General features: G+C 27.3%; 2 protein-coding genes across 5 annotated transcripts in view; one reads left to right on the top strand and one right to left on the bottom strand.

Moving 5' to 3' along the window:
* Positions 1–13,459, bottom strand: part of LOC107438322 (transmembrane protein 39A) — a 22,980-nt gene extending 9,521 nt beyond the window's left edge. The window contains exons 1-5 of one of the 2 annotated variants that reach the window (XM_043045461.2): positions 13,069–13,459; positions 10,308–10,500; positions 6,760–6,843; positions 2,094–2,248; positions 746–1,019 (exon numbers count right to left, since the gene is read on the bottom strand). In XM_043045461.2, coding sequence (XP_042901395.1) covers positions 746–1,019; positions 2,094–2,248; positions 6,760–6,843; positions 10,308–10,500; positions 13,069–13,139 — 777 coding nt within the window. In that variant the 5' untranslated portion in view covers positions 13,140–13,459. Of the gene's footprint in view, positions 1–745; positions 1,020–2,093; positions 2,249–6,759; positions 6,844–8,436; positions 8,485–10,307; positions 10,501–13,068 lie in introns of those variants that run through there. The other variant, XM_071184229.1, reaches the window with a different exon arrangement.
* Positions 13,460–16,731, top strand: part of LOC107438321 (ribonuclease Oy) — a 25,610-nt gene continuing 22,338 nt past the window's right edge. For 2 of the 3 annotated variants that reach the window (XM_043045462.2, XM_043045463.2), the window contains exons 1-2: positions 13,602–13,935; positions 16,174–16,261. In XM_043045462.2, coding sequence (XP_042901396.1) covers positions 13,892–13,935; positions 16,174–16,261 — 132 coding nt within the window. In that variant the 5' untranslated portion in view covers positions 13,602–13,891. Of the gene's footprint in view, positions 13,936–16,173; positions 16,262–16,731 lie in introns of all 3 variants that reach the window. The other variant, XM_071184248.1, reaches the window with a different exon arrangement.

Raw genomic sequence — 16,731 nt, forward strand, 5'->3', positions numbered from 1 at the left:
CTGTTTATTTATGGATGAGGGTAACACAGATGATGAAGACGAAACAGATTGTGATGACGTGCCTGAAGAAATAACGGAAGACGAATATAATGAACTATTTATGTAATAACGAAAATCAATAAAGTATATAGGTAAAGGTATGTTATTTCTTTAAAATAAAAGTATTTTTCTATATTTAAATTTTTTCAATCTATAATTTTTTATATTCGGCGTATACCGCTCACCCGTAAATTCCAATGTTATTTTTTGTATTAAAAGTGCGCGTTATACGCCGGAATATACGGTAATATATAATTAAACATGCTAAGGTTAGTAATTTAAAAAATTATTATTTATTTGTAACAGTAAAGAACAGGTTGAGATTCAGGGTGTTAGGCAATGTACAATGCACCAGAAGGATTAGCACCAAAAGGTTTATTATTCATCCTTATAAATGGTCAAAATAAAGAATATTTTAGCAGTTTGAATGTATGTATAAATTGTTCAAAATTAATCATTTTAGTCAAATGAAATAGCAATATATAAATAATAAATGAAAATATCAATCAACTAAGCTTTTTTCTTGTTTATTTCATGTTTATTGGCCTGAAATGGTCAATAATACGCTAAGACTTTTAACGCTATGTTACAAACAAATTTTTAAAAAAAGTAGAAGTTAGATTGAGTTTACAAGCTTCATTTAAATGGTTTTGAAATGTCGTGCATAAAACAAATGAGTGACAGTTTTAAAAAAACACATATATACCTGAGCAAAATAACAAGGCAAAAAACTGGCATGATAGACAACGAGGAAAGTATTAAACAAAACTTGTTTCATACGAAAGTTGAAGTCATTTTTGAGAGTATCCACTTCCTCTCTTATGGTATCTGCTGACATTGAACACACGTGTGTGATACTCTGATGTTTCACGCTCGAAGCATGCTTGCTCCGAGCACCTGTCTGACGCTCTTGAGGAATAGATATTAATTCCAAAAACTTAATCACCTTTGTTCCCAATCCAATAAAAAACAAAGCAAATCTATAAAAAAGAAGAACATAGGAACAGTACTCAGATAAAATGCATAAATAATATTAAATATTATTTAAAAACAATGTAATTAAAATTCCTAACTAAAATAGTCAAAATTATTTTGTTTATAATTCTTACAAATTAATAACTAAAAATTCAAAATCATAATTATTTTTGTTCAAGATTAACACCCTCATAAATTTTGAAAGATTTTTGCTTTAATATCAGCATAGCAAATGAATAGGGTATTCAGATCTTTTCGTGATATGGAAGTTCATCAGCATTACTAGCATGCAATTTTATTAACCATCATTGTTGAAACAGGATTTTTTTAAATCTTTTTCTTTTCGGGTAAAAAGAAGTATACACTAGTGTTCTCCCAAAGTATTTTTGGAAAGGTGGCCCGCCCAGCGTGCCCTTTTACAGATGTAGATGCACCTTCCTTGCTCTTGTTGTAAAAATGTTTCCTTTTTATTTTGTTCAGAAAAAATGCTATTTATTTACTTTAAGAAAAGAAATTGCAGTAGCAGAAACCAGGAACTTCAGATTACCATAACTACTGCAAATTATTTTTAGACTAAGTTAATCTTAAATGTTATTTGTCATATTTATTTGAGTATTTTAAATTGTGTTTTGAAGGTCACTAATCTGTTTAGACATAATTGATATAATTTTCAAGATTGATCAGAAAATTATGAAATTAAAAAGACCTGAAAATGTCAAGTTTTAATTGAAAAGGCTCTCCGCATTTTTTTTAATTTTTAGGGAGATCTCTGTCAACACGATTAATTTTTCTTTGAATAAGAAATAAATAATCTAATCACATTTTATAGCCAGTAATAAAGCATATCAATTCAAATTTTATCTGCTTGTGCGACCCTCATCAGCTCAATGGGAAAACAATTCCCTAAAAATTCAGTCAAAACTTTTTTTTTTTTTTACAAAGTAATAATTAAATTATTAGCATAAAAGAAATAATCTTTGAATTCTTTTAAAATATTTAAGAATCAAATAATGAAAATCTTAAAAAAAATTATCCTATTTAAATAACTATTTTAAGAGCAAATTTAAAAGTTTACTTACGGATAAACTAAAAAAAGCATGGACAGAGTACCATGCTGTTTGATAATATTGTAACTGCAAAATAACAAAGCAGGTGCAATGACAATTCCAGTCAAAATTTGAAAGCATATAGTACAAGATGAATGGTAAGAGGCTGGCAAACACACGACACACATCTAGAATTAGACAACAGCATTAGCCGAATATACATACTCTCATTTCTATTTAATAAACACATTTCCAAGAGCACATTTTATTTGTCGTGTTTATATTCTACTGTATATACTGCTGTATTTTAAATTGTATTTTATATTGTATTCTTTTGTGTTTTATTGTATTTCATGCATTCTATTCTTTTCCTGAGCTTTGGCAAAACCTTTGGGGTACAGAGAAAGCAATTTTAGACTTTTGACTTGCTTTCTCGATTGAAAAGGTTTTGCTTTTATGACATCCGAGGCTGGTACCGCCTGAAGAAGTCAGCTTTGGTTGTCATATTTTCCAATTTTTTTTCATGTTTTCATTGTCTCAAAGTTAAGTTAGGTATAAGATGAAATGAAAAAAAAAGAGACTTTTTTTTAAAAAATCCTCATTTAAATATACGAAAGGATTTTCCATTTTTTTTTATTGCTAAAACTGCTTGTTCACAATCAGAATTATAAAGTTGGATTGACAGAACACCACAAAGTATAAGAAATGAAAAAAAAATTATTAACTCAAACTAAAAAAAACAAAGGTTACATCTTATTTAGCATATCTTATAAGTTCATGTAACTTCAGTTTTATGTTATAAAAATTAAAAAGAGTAAAGATTGTTTTTTGAGTAAGGCACTAATAACTAGAATGCCCTATAAGAAGGACACTACTCAATAAAATTGGATAGCCAGATCAGTTATTTTGTAAAAATGTTTTTAAGAATATACATACTAAAAACAGAGAAAGAAATTTCCATAAAAATTAAAAATAAGGGATCGTAATTTGGAAATCAAGAGTAAGAGTAAAGAGAAAATCTATCGGAATCCATTCTTTAAAAAATATCATTAGAAATAATTTATAACAGGAAAGTAGGAACCGTGACATTTCGCTTGTTTAAATAACTGTTGTACCAGCCGTCCCCAAAAGGAAAAATACATATTAATTCAATTGAAATTTATCTAATATCTACTTCTGATAGTTTTGCTTATCATTATAACAGGGGTGATTGTGAGCCAACTCAAAAATCTTGAAAATTTCTTGAGTAAAATCATTAATGACGCATTTCAAAAAATTTATGATTTTATAACTTTAAAATCATTGATATTTTAACAACATGAAATTCTAAATAAATTATATGCATAATTTAAATTAATAATTATTTATAAGTTTACTTTTATTTCTAATCACATTTATTATTCTACCAGAAAATATTTTTACAAATGAAAAGGTGCAAAGGATAAATTTTTGTTCTAATACCTTTAAATAAAATATACAAGTATTTTTATACATAAATGTGATCGATGACTTCTTGAAACCTCTGGACCTTGGATTCCCGCATGACGGTTTACGAAAAAATCCAGATTTTTTCCGGAGCTTAAGGCCCTTTCTACGCTGACGGACAAGTCAAATTGAAGGAGCTGTGGGTGGGAGAAAGGGAGGAATAGGCGTGGACATTAGTGGACATAGGGGGAGGAGATATACTGAGCGACCATGGAAGTCCGGGTTACATTTTTTGGCAAAACTCAATATTTAAAGGGTGCGCCAAAAATAGATCNTTTTCCTGAGCTTTGGCAAAACCTTTGGGGTACAGAGAAAGCAATTTTAGACTTTTGACTTGCTTTCTCGATTGAAAAGGTTTTGCTTTTATGACATCCGAGGCTGGTACCCCCTGAAGACGCCAGCTTTGGTTGTCATATTTTCCAATTTTTTTTCATTTTTTTATTGTATCAAAGTAAAGTTAGGTATAAGATCAAATGAAAAAAAAGAGACATTTTTTTTAAAAATCCTCATTTAAAGATACGGAAGGATTTTCCACTTTTTTTATCGCTAAAACTGCTTGTTCACAATCAAAATTATAAACTTAGATTGACAGAACACCACAAAGTATAAAAAATGAAAAAAAAATTTTTAACTCAAACAAAAAATAACAAAGGTTACATATTATTTAGCATATCTTATAAGTTCATGTAACTTCAGTTTTATGTTATAAAAATGAAAAAGAGTAAAGATTGTTTTTTGAGTAAGGCACTAATAACTAGAATGCCATATAAGAAGAACACTGCTCAATAAAATTGGATAGCCAGATTAGTTATTTTGTAAAAATGTTTTTAAGAAAATACGTATTAAAAGGAGAGAAAGAGATTTCCATAAAAATTAAAAATAAGGGATCTTAATTTGGAAATCAAGAGTAAGATTAAAGAAAAAATCTATCGGAATCCATTCCTTAAAAAAATATCATTAGAAATAATTTATAACAGGAAAGTAGGAACCATGACATTTCGCTTGTTTAAATAACTGTTGTACCAGCCGTCCCCAAAAGGTAAAATACATATTAATTCAATTGAAATTTATCTAATATCTACTTGAGATAGTTTCGCTTATCATTATAACAGGGGTGATTGTGAGCCAACTCAAAAATCCTGAAAACTTCTTGAGTAAAATCATTAATGACGCATTTCAAAAATTTATGATTTTATAACTTTAAAATCATTGATATTTTAACAACATGAAATTCTAAATAAATTATATGCATAATTTAAATTAATAATTATTTATAAATTTACTTTTATCTCTAATCACATTTATTATTCTACCAGAAAAAATATTTACAAATGAAAAAGATGCCAAGTATAAATTTTTGTTCTAATACTTTTAAATAAAATATACACGAATTTTAATACATAAATGTGATCGATGACTTCTTAAAACCTCTGGACCTTGGATTCCCGGATGGCAGTTTACGAAAAAATCCAGATTTTTTCCGGAGCACAATTATCTCTGATTATAAAAAATATAGGAAAGACAAATAATATAATTAAATTTAAGCACGATAAACAGTTCGGGTCATAAATAACTCACTTGTCTAGCTATGTTTACAAGATTTTGACATATTTAAAAACAAAAAAATTACTAATTTGATAATTAATCTGCAGTTTATAGTGCTTAAAGCCTGGATAAAAAAAAATTTAAGGTGAAAATTATTCATAAACTAAAAAAAGGTAACATTTAATATCATATATATTAATTAGGACAAATTTTTTTATAAGTTTTTTTGAACTTATATGTTTTTACACATAAATATAGGAATTATTATCCTATATGAGTGTCGTTTATCACAGAACTCATTGATACTAAGCCAGTAGTACCTAATACAACCATTAAATAAGCATCAATGGCATCAATAATAATTTGGCGAATGCTCCTTTCCCCCAAAAATAAGTATCTAATAGTTTATGTTTTTTCGAATTTATGAAGCAGGTAAATGTAATATAAAATGTAAAATAAATATTTTAACTTGGATTGTCTTGATATAATTGCAATACATCAAATGTCTAATTTAAAAGAAAAACAATTTATTATTAATTATCATAATACACATTAAAACAAATTATGATTTTTATAGTTCATTTAATTGAATTTTGGAATCAAAGTGTTCAGTAGGTGAGTTTGATGAAAAACAAATAACAAAAAGTTAGTTAAAAAACTTTTTTCTTTACAGTAAATTCAGGAGGTAGTTAATTTAAATTCATACTGCATTATAAACTGATGTACAAATTTTTTTTAGTTAATCATTGCACTAAATTTAATGTTTCATTGTTTAAAACCATTATGCTTAAAAATAAAAAAGTAAAATATGTTTGTCACAAGTTTTTTTAAATTCATAATTTTAAAAAGGATTCATTATTATAAATGAAAATATAAGTGAGATTTGTTCATTTACAAAAACACCAAAACAAATTGTTTTAGATAATTTAAAAGTATTTAAATAAGAATTAATTATTTTCTTCATTACATTGATATTTTCATGAACTTTTTTCTAATCTAGTTTAAAATAATTAATTTTAACTATACTAAAAATTTTGTCCAGTTTACACTTCCATTTAAGATATTATGCTCAGTTACTAAGCATATTATTAATCAACTAAAGTATGTTTAATCTTGTTGAAGGTACAACAAATTCTAAAATATGATATTGTAACAAATTTACCTGTAAAAAAAATTTTTGTTACCAAACACACAGTGCTTAACACTAAATATATACAGATTTACAATCTGTTACTGATGCTATATGATCGATCATCATCAAAATAAATTACTGGAATTATTGCTGACCACGACTTTAAACCATTGATTAATTTTTCTTAAATTTTATTCCAGGATAATGATTACTTTTTAAATGTATTTAATTATAATTCAGGCAAAAAATATTTTGATATGCATACATACTACATTATTAAAGCTTATTTTTCAAAAATTTTGTATGTCTTTTTTTCATTATTTAATTTATTTTCGCAAAATGTCAACAACAGTAGTAGGCTCCCTTTTTTCTCCTTATAGCAAATATGTAAAATTTGCAGGAACTTTTTTTTCCAAGGTTACAGTGGGAGATGTATGTTTATAATTTAATCCTGAAATCCACTGATCAAAATATTTGCAGATAGTAGCATTATTAGAATAATTTTGTAAGTTAGAAACTGCTGTATGTTAGACTTACTTGTTTCAGAAGATAAATTGGAAATCTTCTAGCTACCATGATTAAACAAAAAGCTAAGAGGTAAGGATCAATGAGATAATAATTCTGAAAAGAGAGAAATAAAATCATAACTGTAAATCACCATGCATTCAATGAAAATTCATACAGTCAATGCTCTTAGGTACGACCCACCCACCATTTTTATGACCATTTCATCACAATGACCGGGAATGCAATGAATAGCAAATGGGACATAAAGTCCCATTTGCTTTTCTGTAGATGCAATATTACTTTAATGCCCAATAGAATGTCTGAACAGTGTTCATTCCAATATGGTAAGTGAAATTTTGCTTTTATTTTATTTATATACTGCCTGGTGAACCACCTTCACCGAATTAGCATTTTCACGAGTCCTAATTGCTGACGTTGTGAAAGAGATGAAATCATGGGCAGGAATCATTTGTTGGGATGCATGGGCTCTGCATGGGGGCTCAGAGTTGAAGTGATACTGGAACGCTCGACATCTGCTGGTGGGACATTGACTTTTTTCTCTTATTGTGTTCTGTTATAATCTTATAAGAGTTTGACATTTTCCTTTGCTACTAGAAATAAAAATAAAAAATTAAAAAAAAAAATTTTTTTTTATTTATTTATTATTATTATGTTTTTAATTTCAAGAACTAGAACATCCTGTCTAGGTTTTTCTGAGAGGTGCCTATTTTGTGAAAATTTAGAAATAATTTGTGAAAAATTAAAAATTATATTAAAAGATTAACACAAAAATATGGATTTATCGTTTCTTGAGGGATTCAAAATAAAATTTTAAGAAAAAGTATTTTTTAAAACTACCGTTCTTCCTAAAGTTGAATTTGTGAAGGTACCGCTAAACGTAAGTAAATTCGGCCTGGACAGACTCCTGACATCACTCCAAAAACAGCATTTCAGAGCTTTCTAAACATTTTTCCATTGACAATGTGTTTTAAAAGACTCTTTTAAATGACTCAAACTACTATTTCTTTTGATGTTACCATTCATTACAGAACAGGTGAAACATCTTGAATTTTCTATGAATCAAGATAGAGTGACAAGATCACCAACTCTTATCCTATATGGTCCTTGGCAATATCTATGGTAAAAAAGATCGGTTACTTTCATTATTGAGAATTAGAAATGTATACTGAATCCTAGCCGGGAAATCAGAGTCAAACATTCAAAACGTTTGTAATTCAGAAAGCCTCAATAGCTTTTTTAAAGGTTTCTACAGATTAATTAATCATAATTTTCTTTCATCTTTTCTTTTTGAGTATTTTAAAAGTCTCCAGGAAATGATTCAAACTACTATTTCTTTTGAAGCTACCATTCATTACAGGTGAAACTTGTAAACAGTTCTCTGTGCATATGTAATTTTGCAAAAATGGCTGCTTATAATCAGCATGATGCCATTTGCTTAGAACAGACTTAAAAAATTTCAAAGCAAGATTGATTAGATTGGAGGTGGAATTTGCCAAAATAAATCCAATATTTATAAGTAATTATTTGCTACAGCTTTAAATATTCACATTATCGAGACTTTATGTTATATTTATTCTTTTTTTAAATCTTAGAGGTTATTATATTGAGCATTGACTATATTAGCTTTATAAAGGAATTAATATTATTACATCATAAATGCTTCTATAAATTGTTGCATCATATTACCATGGAAATGGTTAAAACATGAAGTTCAAACATAAGTAAATTTCTTATTAAAAATCTCCATTTATTGATCATTCAAAACCAAATTCTGTAAAAGAAAATGATTTAACTTAGTGAAATATCTGAAATAGGAAAGAAAACGATCAACAAAAATACACTTTGCCGCTTTATATATTAAAAGAAACTCTAACAGTAAAGGAACAAGAATTATTATGTATGCAAACAAAGCCTTACATGAAAATGACAAGGTAGAATGAGAATTAGCAATTAAATAAATAAAAAAATTTCGTAGTAAATGTAACTTTTACAAAGAAATAGCTTCTTTTAATGATATTGGTTAAATTTATAATTATTTTCATTGTCCATGTGAGAAAAAAAAATCTCATTCGAAAATTAAAAGGATATGTATGCCCAAGGATACATGATTATGACTGCTCTCACATTTAATATTTCAGTTCTTTGCTGCCAAGTCAAAAAATAAATTTCAGCAGTTATTAAACAATATAGATAACAAATACGCATTAGTGCTCTGTGGTAGAACTTTTGCTGGCTTTCTGCGACTAACCTTCCTAGCACTCGTTTATCTGTGAGATATTCTTAATAAAATTTTATATATGTTACTAATTTATAATAGCGGACGCACTTTGTGCTAATAAAAAAAAATCCACATACAGATTAAAATAGATATTTTTTTAATTGTAAATGTAATAATCCTAAAAAAAGTAGCTCTAATATTATGGACAACATTCTCGAATTTTGAAAGTTGTCATCACGTAAATAAATAAATTAAAAATTACGAAATCTGCAGCAGTAACTGCTGAAAAAAAGATTGATGACAAAATCACTTGAATTTACAATGGAACCATGAGAATCAAACTCATTAAAAAGGGGTTACTCATGTGTGTTTCGAAATTTGCTTGCCGTAATAAATAACATTGCATTAAAAATATCAGATTTTAAAAACTATGAGGAAATAAATAACAAGAACCGGCATAAAATTGATCAAAAAATTATTGACTCATTCGCCAAAAAGTAAAACTTTAGACAGCGAATCAAATTTCCCATCCTAGAAAGAAACATGTCAGAATCTTTAAAAGCCGTTTGAAAATCAATAGCAATAACTGCCGAAAAAACAAGCAAAACGCCAAATGGACTTACGATACCATCGGCGTAAATTGAGTACATCAAAAATTTATTATTCAATTGCAGGATTTGAATTTCCAGTGTCGCAATATAAATAAATAAAAAAAAAGAAAACAGAATGTTAAAAACCATGTAGAAATCAGTAGCAATAACTGCCGGGAAATAAAAAAAAAGCATCAAAACAAAAAAAAAAAAAAAAACGGGAGTTTGTCACAATAAAAATTCATAATCAAATGCGGAATTTGAATTTGGTTTCCATAAAAAATTTTAATAAAAAAGAATTTTTATAAAAAACAGTGAAAATTCTTAGCAATTGCTATATAAGAAGTTCATGATTCATTTTGACATGCTCAATTGGCACAAATTGAGCATGTCAAAAAGTAATTACTTAAGTGCGTGATTTGAACTTCACATGTTTGTAGCTCATTATACACATGACAACCTGGAAGTAGTTATCTCCTTCCAACATTCTTAAGGGCTTTTAAAAATGAAAATCAAAATTAATTATTATTTTATGACTCACCTAGATCATATCAAAATACCAACCCTGGAATAAAATTTTACTTTAGCAGGGAAGATGACTCTTTTTCTTTTTAAATGAAAGAAAAGTGATATTGCAATGCATTAATACATTATACACAATTTTATATTTAACCTACCATTGCATCTACATTTTATAAAAGTGGTTTGAATGTAAAATAACATTCTTACAAATAATTGGACATACTCACTAAAGCAAAATCGGTGTGTGAATAAGGAAGCCAAAATACACTTCTATATAAATTTACATATTGTCCAGCTATTGCACACAAACTCAGAACTAAAGCATCAACTTCAAATAATAGATCAGAAGAGGGAGACAAATCAGGAAGGGGGATGTGTTTAGGAGGAATGACCTGCGGCTGGGTAGGCAAGTCTGTGTGTCTAACAAAGAAAAACACAGATAAAATGTTAAGCTCTTAGATTTTTTATACACTTATACAAGAATATTCTAGATGTTTCAAATAGTTGTATTTTGAAACTTCCATTTTATAATTTAAGAAATTTTAGGAATTATAATTAGAGAGAAAATTTCATATTTAGACATTTTTGAAATTATAATGAACATAAAAAAAAAAAACTCTAAAACATGTAAGTTGTAACACAATGATTCAGTATGCATTTAATTTTCACGGGTAAAATTTAAGAATATTTAACTCATTATAAGTTCGACAGCATACTTATTATTTGATTAATTTATTTCACTGGTGCAAGTAAATTTAGCATTTTTTTATTTATTCAAATAAAAAAAATTTAAAAAATTTAAAAAAAAAATGGAATATAATGTTAGTCATTTTATTTAATTTTATAACCAGCCAACCTAATTCTGAGTTTACGACTATCAACTTTATAGTCTTGTAATTTTGACGACTAAGAAAGAGCTATTAGCTTTTTACATTATTTACTTAACTATTTGCTAAGAGGTTAAACTACTTTACTTAACTATTTGCTAAAGCTAAACAAACCAAAATTGATTTATTTATTCCTAGTTCTAAAGCTGCAGAAATTCTTATCTTAATTATTTATTTATTTTTTTGTAAATAACAATACTTAAGTGCATATNTTTTTTTTTCAAATGTTGAATCGCCTCTTAATAAAATCAGCCGCTTAATAAAATCAAAAGAGCATAAAACGAAAGTGATTTTAATAAACGGCGGGCACTGTATTTATTTCGTTGGTGCAAGTAAATTTAGCAACTTTTTTTTATTTATTCAAATAGAAAATTTTTAAAAATTAAAAAAAAAACAATTGAACATAATGTTAGTCATTTTATGAAATTTTATAACCAGCCAACCTAATTCTGAGTTTACAACTATCAACGCTCAACTTTATAGTCTTGTAATTTTGACGACTAAGAAAGAGCTATTAGCTTTTTACATTATTTACTTAACTATTTGCTAAGAGGTTAAACTACTTTACTTAACTATTTGCTAAAGCTAAACAAACCAAAATTGATTTATTTATTCCTAGTTCTAAAGCTGCAGAAAATTTTTATCTTATTTATTTATTTATTTTTTTGTAACTAACAATACTTAAGTGCATATTTTGTATTTTTAAGTACTTGCATCTAAAAAATTTTTTAAAGTAAAGCATTTTACAATTTATCTGCTCCAAATTAATATTTTAAACTTATTTAGCAAGATAAGCAAATTGATTGAGTATTATAAAGATTTTCCACTGTATATTCACTAAGAAAATTTTAAATACACGTTTCTGTATAGTGAAATTGCGTGAAACGTGATGATATAAAATTTTAAAAATACAAAATACGATATGTAAATCCTGTAAATATGAATTGCAGTGCTTGATTTTAAATAATGCAAACACGAATTCCTTTATGTGATTTTAAATCATGTGAATGTAATTTTAAATCGCATTCAAATCGAATTAAGTAGGAAAAAGCGTAAAATCAAATATCATTTTTCCCAGGAATTTTAAAAAGACTAACTTGTTTTGAAGAGGCAGATTTCTTTATTTTAAATTGAAAGAAAGTGTAAAAAACTCATTTGCAATACCAGCATACCTGAAAGTCATAAAATGCAATGACTTAATCGTGAGAAAATTGCGGCTAGGCGAAACAAAGAAAAAAATTCCCCTTTAAATCTCAGCTAGATTGACCTGTCTGTCAGGATATGGGAATTTTGACCATTTGTTTTCTTCTTCTCAGTAGTAATACCAAAAATTTTCAACGATAGTGACAAATTTTTTACAAATGGCGTAATTGTAAATTATACATATCAGATGTACTCTATATAAGTACAGATTAAACTTGAACTATCAGCAATTTCATGGGGAGATTTCCGTATCGTGATCTGTGGCAGAATAACTGTCAAGTCTTGGCAACTTTCAGGCAGCTGTCCGCAATAAAAAAAATATTTAAAAAAACCCACAGAAAAGAACAAACTCAAAGGGAATAACTCATAGCCACCCTTTGGCAAATCTCTACATGTTTCTTTTAAAAAATTTCTCGTTTTAAAATAATTTGGCGACTTGCCGATTGTAGTCAAAATATTTTGTTTGCTTTTAGTTTCTCTGTTTTTCTCCTTTTTTTAAAATTATTTATTTGGGCTCAGTATTTTAGTCTTTATGCTAAATCGATTTACCAATTGTTATTTTAGCTTTTTTCACTTAGTTTTAATAAATGCTAATCTTCAATTACTATGGGGCAATGAACCTAATTTGTTATTATAGTTATATCTATGGCAATTAATATATTTTTTTATGTGTACCATAACATAAACTATGTAATTGCAAAGTTCAATTTCTTTTTCCAAATTTGTCTACCATATTAAATTTTTAGACTGCTAAATGAATACTTAGGTGGCCCTATAGGACCACTTAATTTTCATTACTGGTGTGAACCCAACCCGTAATTTGGTACTGATAGCGGGGCCAAGGACCCCCATACAAAAATATTGTAGTTAGTTTATGATTGAAATTAGAAATTATTACCTATCATCCGATGCATGAGCTTGATGCTTATTAAAAGAACTAGATTTAGCATTTCTTCGCCCTCCAGCCATATTAAAATGTACAAGTTTCTTCACTCCATGAGCTTAAAAATAACTTAAAATCCAAATTGTAATTCGGATTTATTTATTTATTGGTACACAAGCATGCAGGGTCGTCTGCTCAATTACATATAAGGCTTATAAGCCTTTGACAAGTTGGTGTTAGTAAACATTGAAGCCAACTGTACGAATAATTGCAACTTTTTCGACGGTTGAATCTGTGCTAGATTAGTAAACCGATTTCAAACGTTTTGTATACCATCTATTGAAACTGAATAAACGGATTGAATTGATAAGAGATATTCCAGTTTATTAATTTTATAAAGCAATTAGTCCGGAAATAGCAATCGCTAACGCCCGTGCAAACAGTTTATTCAGTTTTTAATTTAATATGCAGAAAAAACCCTAAAGATTTCCAATAGAGGAGTTTCAGTTGAATATATTTAAAAAGTTCTAGTAAAACCACGGAATCCATGGTCCCTGGTCATGACTCACGAATGTAAATTGATACTCGTCAATCTGACGATTTCATCATAGATTCCAAGATAAAGACGCGATAATTCTTAACTTTATTATTTTTGTTTATAAACATATGTTTATTTCTCACACCAGGAGCGCATTTAGTATCCAAGCGTTTTTGTTTTCTTCCATATTATAAAATATATATACATTTCATATATTCTATCATATTTATTTTGTACCTTTTTTCGCTACCAACTATTTTTTTATGCATATTTTGCTCTGAATTTGTTGTTGATAATCCTATGATGCTCAAGCTTCTTTTAAGCTGTGTTGTAATTAATGTCTGGTTTGTAAATTGATATTATTTTTATAACATCGACTTTTGTGGTTTTAAAACTGATTTTTAAGTAATTCAGTTAAATGAATTTTTTTATAATTATTGCCTTTCATTGATGGATTTGCCTTTCATATATAGATTTTTGATCGTTGGAAAAATTTTTAGGCACTAAACTTTAATTTTTAATTTTTTGGTAAAAAAATACTGCATCGAAATACTTGAAAAATTATGATTGCACATTTTTAAATCAAAGTTATTAAAAAATTATTACTTTAAACCTTCTCTTTTAATGATTACTCAAATTCACAGGGAATAATAACAGCTTTGGGAACTAACTTTTAATTGTAACTTTTTTACTCTTATGAAATAAAAAAGTTTTTCTGACAGTTTTGGGCTAATTTTCCCACTCTTGCATCTTGCCTTAGCAATTCCTTTTTGTTGTATACTTTTATAATATTAAATACTTTGTTGTCTAATATTTTGTTAAATAATTACTTTTTTTTCTAAGAATGCATAACTTATAATGAATTATTGGATAAGAATATAAATTGATGAGTTTATTCAAAAATATGAACTAATTCCAAATGTGTATGAAGCAAACACATGAAAGCTTCTTGATGTTTATAACCTTAAAAGTTTCTTTAATTTCTCCTTCTATCAATCTTACATCTTAATTTTAGAAACAGACCACTGCAATGTCTTCACATGACAACCCATTTGTAAAAGTTTTTTTTTGATGAATTGAATACAAAAAAAGTTTTTATTCTTCTTGTAACACCATAGTATGAAATCAGACATCAAATCAGGAGTAGCATGTAGACACTTTATTTTATCTAAACACCACTTTTATACCGATAGAAGAGGTCAGTCAAAAGTCTAATGGGTAGATACAATAATTTAGATAATCATTAGGCAACAGTGAATATTGTCATTTGTTATAGTTTTTAAATTAAATGCAAATTACATATTAAAGCTTGTGCAAAAAAATTAAAGCGTTTACATTGTATCTTGGTGTTATATTTTATGTTATGATACTCTTAACCACAGTTGGAAAAAAAACAGTTTTTTTCTTTCAAAAACCAAAAAAATATTTTAGTTTAAACTAGGTTTTTTGGATTTTTTTTTTTGAAAAAATAATATGTCAAATGTTTTTTAAAGCCCATAATTGAAAAACCATTCCATAGTGTTTCATAGTATTTAACTTTGCAAATTAACTATCAATTAACGTTTTCAATAACAATTAAAAATATACACTTTTGTTCTTTAAATATGCTAACATATTAATAATAAAAAAAAAGAACTGAATGCTTTAAATATGTTTTCATATTATTTTAGAACTCCACTTTACATGCAAATAAACACTATTCATTCAAATTTCTATTTCAGCAATATTTAAGAGCAATTTTTCAATGTGCTTTTCTGTAATATAAAAATGCTATATCAGTATTATTTATTTAATATCATTATTTAGATGTATACAATTTATAATATTAATATTATAAATTGTATTGAGTTTTATGAAATATAAATTTCTTTTAACCATTTTAAAAACTTGTCAGACAAGGAACATCTGACAAATCTTGAAAATGGCCGTCTTTTTTTGAACACTTGAAACAGGTTAATTGTTATTTCTTATTTGTATATTTTTGAAGCAAATGAAAGTTTTAACCAAGTAATGACTTCTGATAGTTACAAGCTGCAAGTGTAGCAAAATATAAACAACTCTCACTTGTTATGTTATCATTCATTTTAATGATAAATAATATTTCTTTTCTGACTAAATTTGCAAAAAGAAAATTAAGAAATTGTGTAGATACATATCCCTACATAATGAATCAAAAATTGTTTACTGCTATAAAGATCATTAATATTTAATGAATTTCATAATCATGCTAACAGTCTTANTAAAATTGGGGGGGGGGATTAGAGATGAGTGTCCCCGGAATTGCCCGAAAAAATCTGATCACCCTACTTATAGACATAAATTGCGACCATTTGGATTACTTTCTACTTTAAGGGTGTAAACTTTCTTCTTTATGCAAATTTTCAGGTCAAGTAGTTTAAATAGAACTAAACTTTAAAGAGTAATGTAGCTATTAGTTAGTTATGTTGGTGCATACATATCTGTAACTGGTAAATTTTGTCTTTCAAATTCGAATGTGCTTATTCTCTGAAGAAAAAAAAGAAACTATTGTAAGTTTTTTTTAAATTTTGATTGAAATTTATAATATCTTTTCTGAATTCTAGGCTGTTTGTAGCAGTTGAAGGATTTGACTATTATGTGTTTGCACAACAATGGCCACCAGCTGCATGCCTCAATGTACCTGGGGGAAAAGTAAAAGAACCTTTATTGATCTTAAATTTTTCTTCTATAATTCTAGTTTTGCTAATTTTTAACTTTTAATAATTGTCTTGCTTTAATAACACAAATATGTAGCAGCTTAGGTGCTACTGACATGTATAATACCTAGGGTATACTGGACATGTAAAAGCTAAATAAGTATTTTTGTAATAATACCAAGAAATAATTATCTATGTCTGACATGTGACTTTCAGTTTTGATATACCCCCTCTTGCTTTTAATGTCTCTCATTCTTTCATATGGCAGATATTGTTTGCTTGTTTTTTAAATTTGTTATTCTACTTTATAATTCACTCTTATAATATTATCCTTTAACTGTCTTAGGCAAATATGCAGGAATGAAAATTTCTCTTCCTATCTGTGCTTATCAATTGAATAAAAAATAGATTAAGACTGGTTCACTGAGTGGAAAACTACTGGATTTAAAATTCTAAACTGAGTGT

The sequence above is a fragment of the Parasteatoda tepidariorum genome, chromosome 1 (genome assembly GCF_043381705.1).
Source record: "Parasteatoda tepidariorum isolate YZ-2023 chromosome 1, CAS_Ptep_4.0, whole genome shotgun sequence".
Lineage (NCBI taxonomy): Eukaryota > Metazoa > Arthropoda > Arachnida > Araneae > Theridiidae > Parasteatoda > Parasteatoda tepidariorum.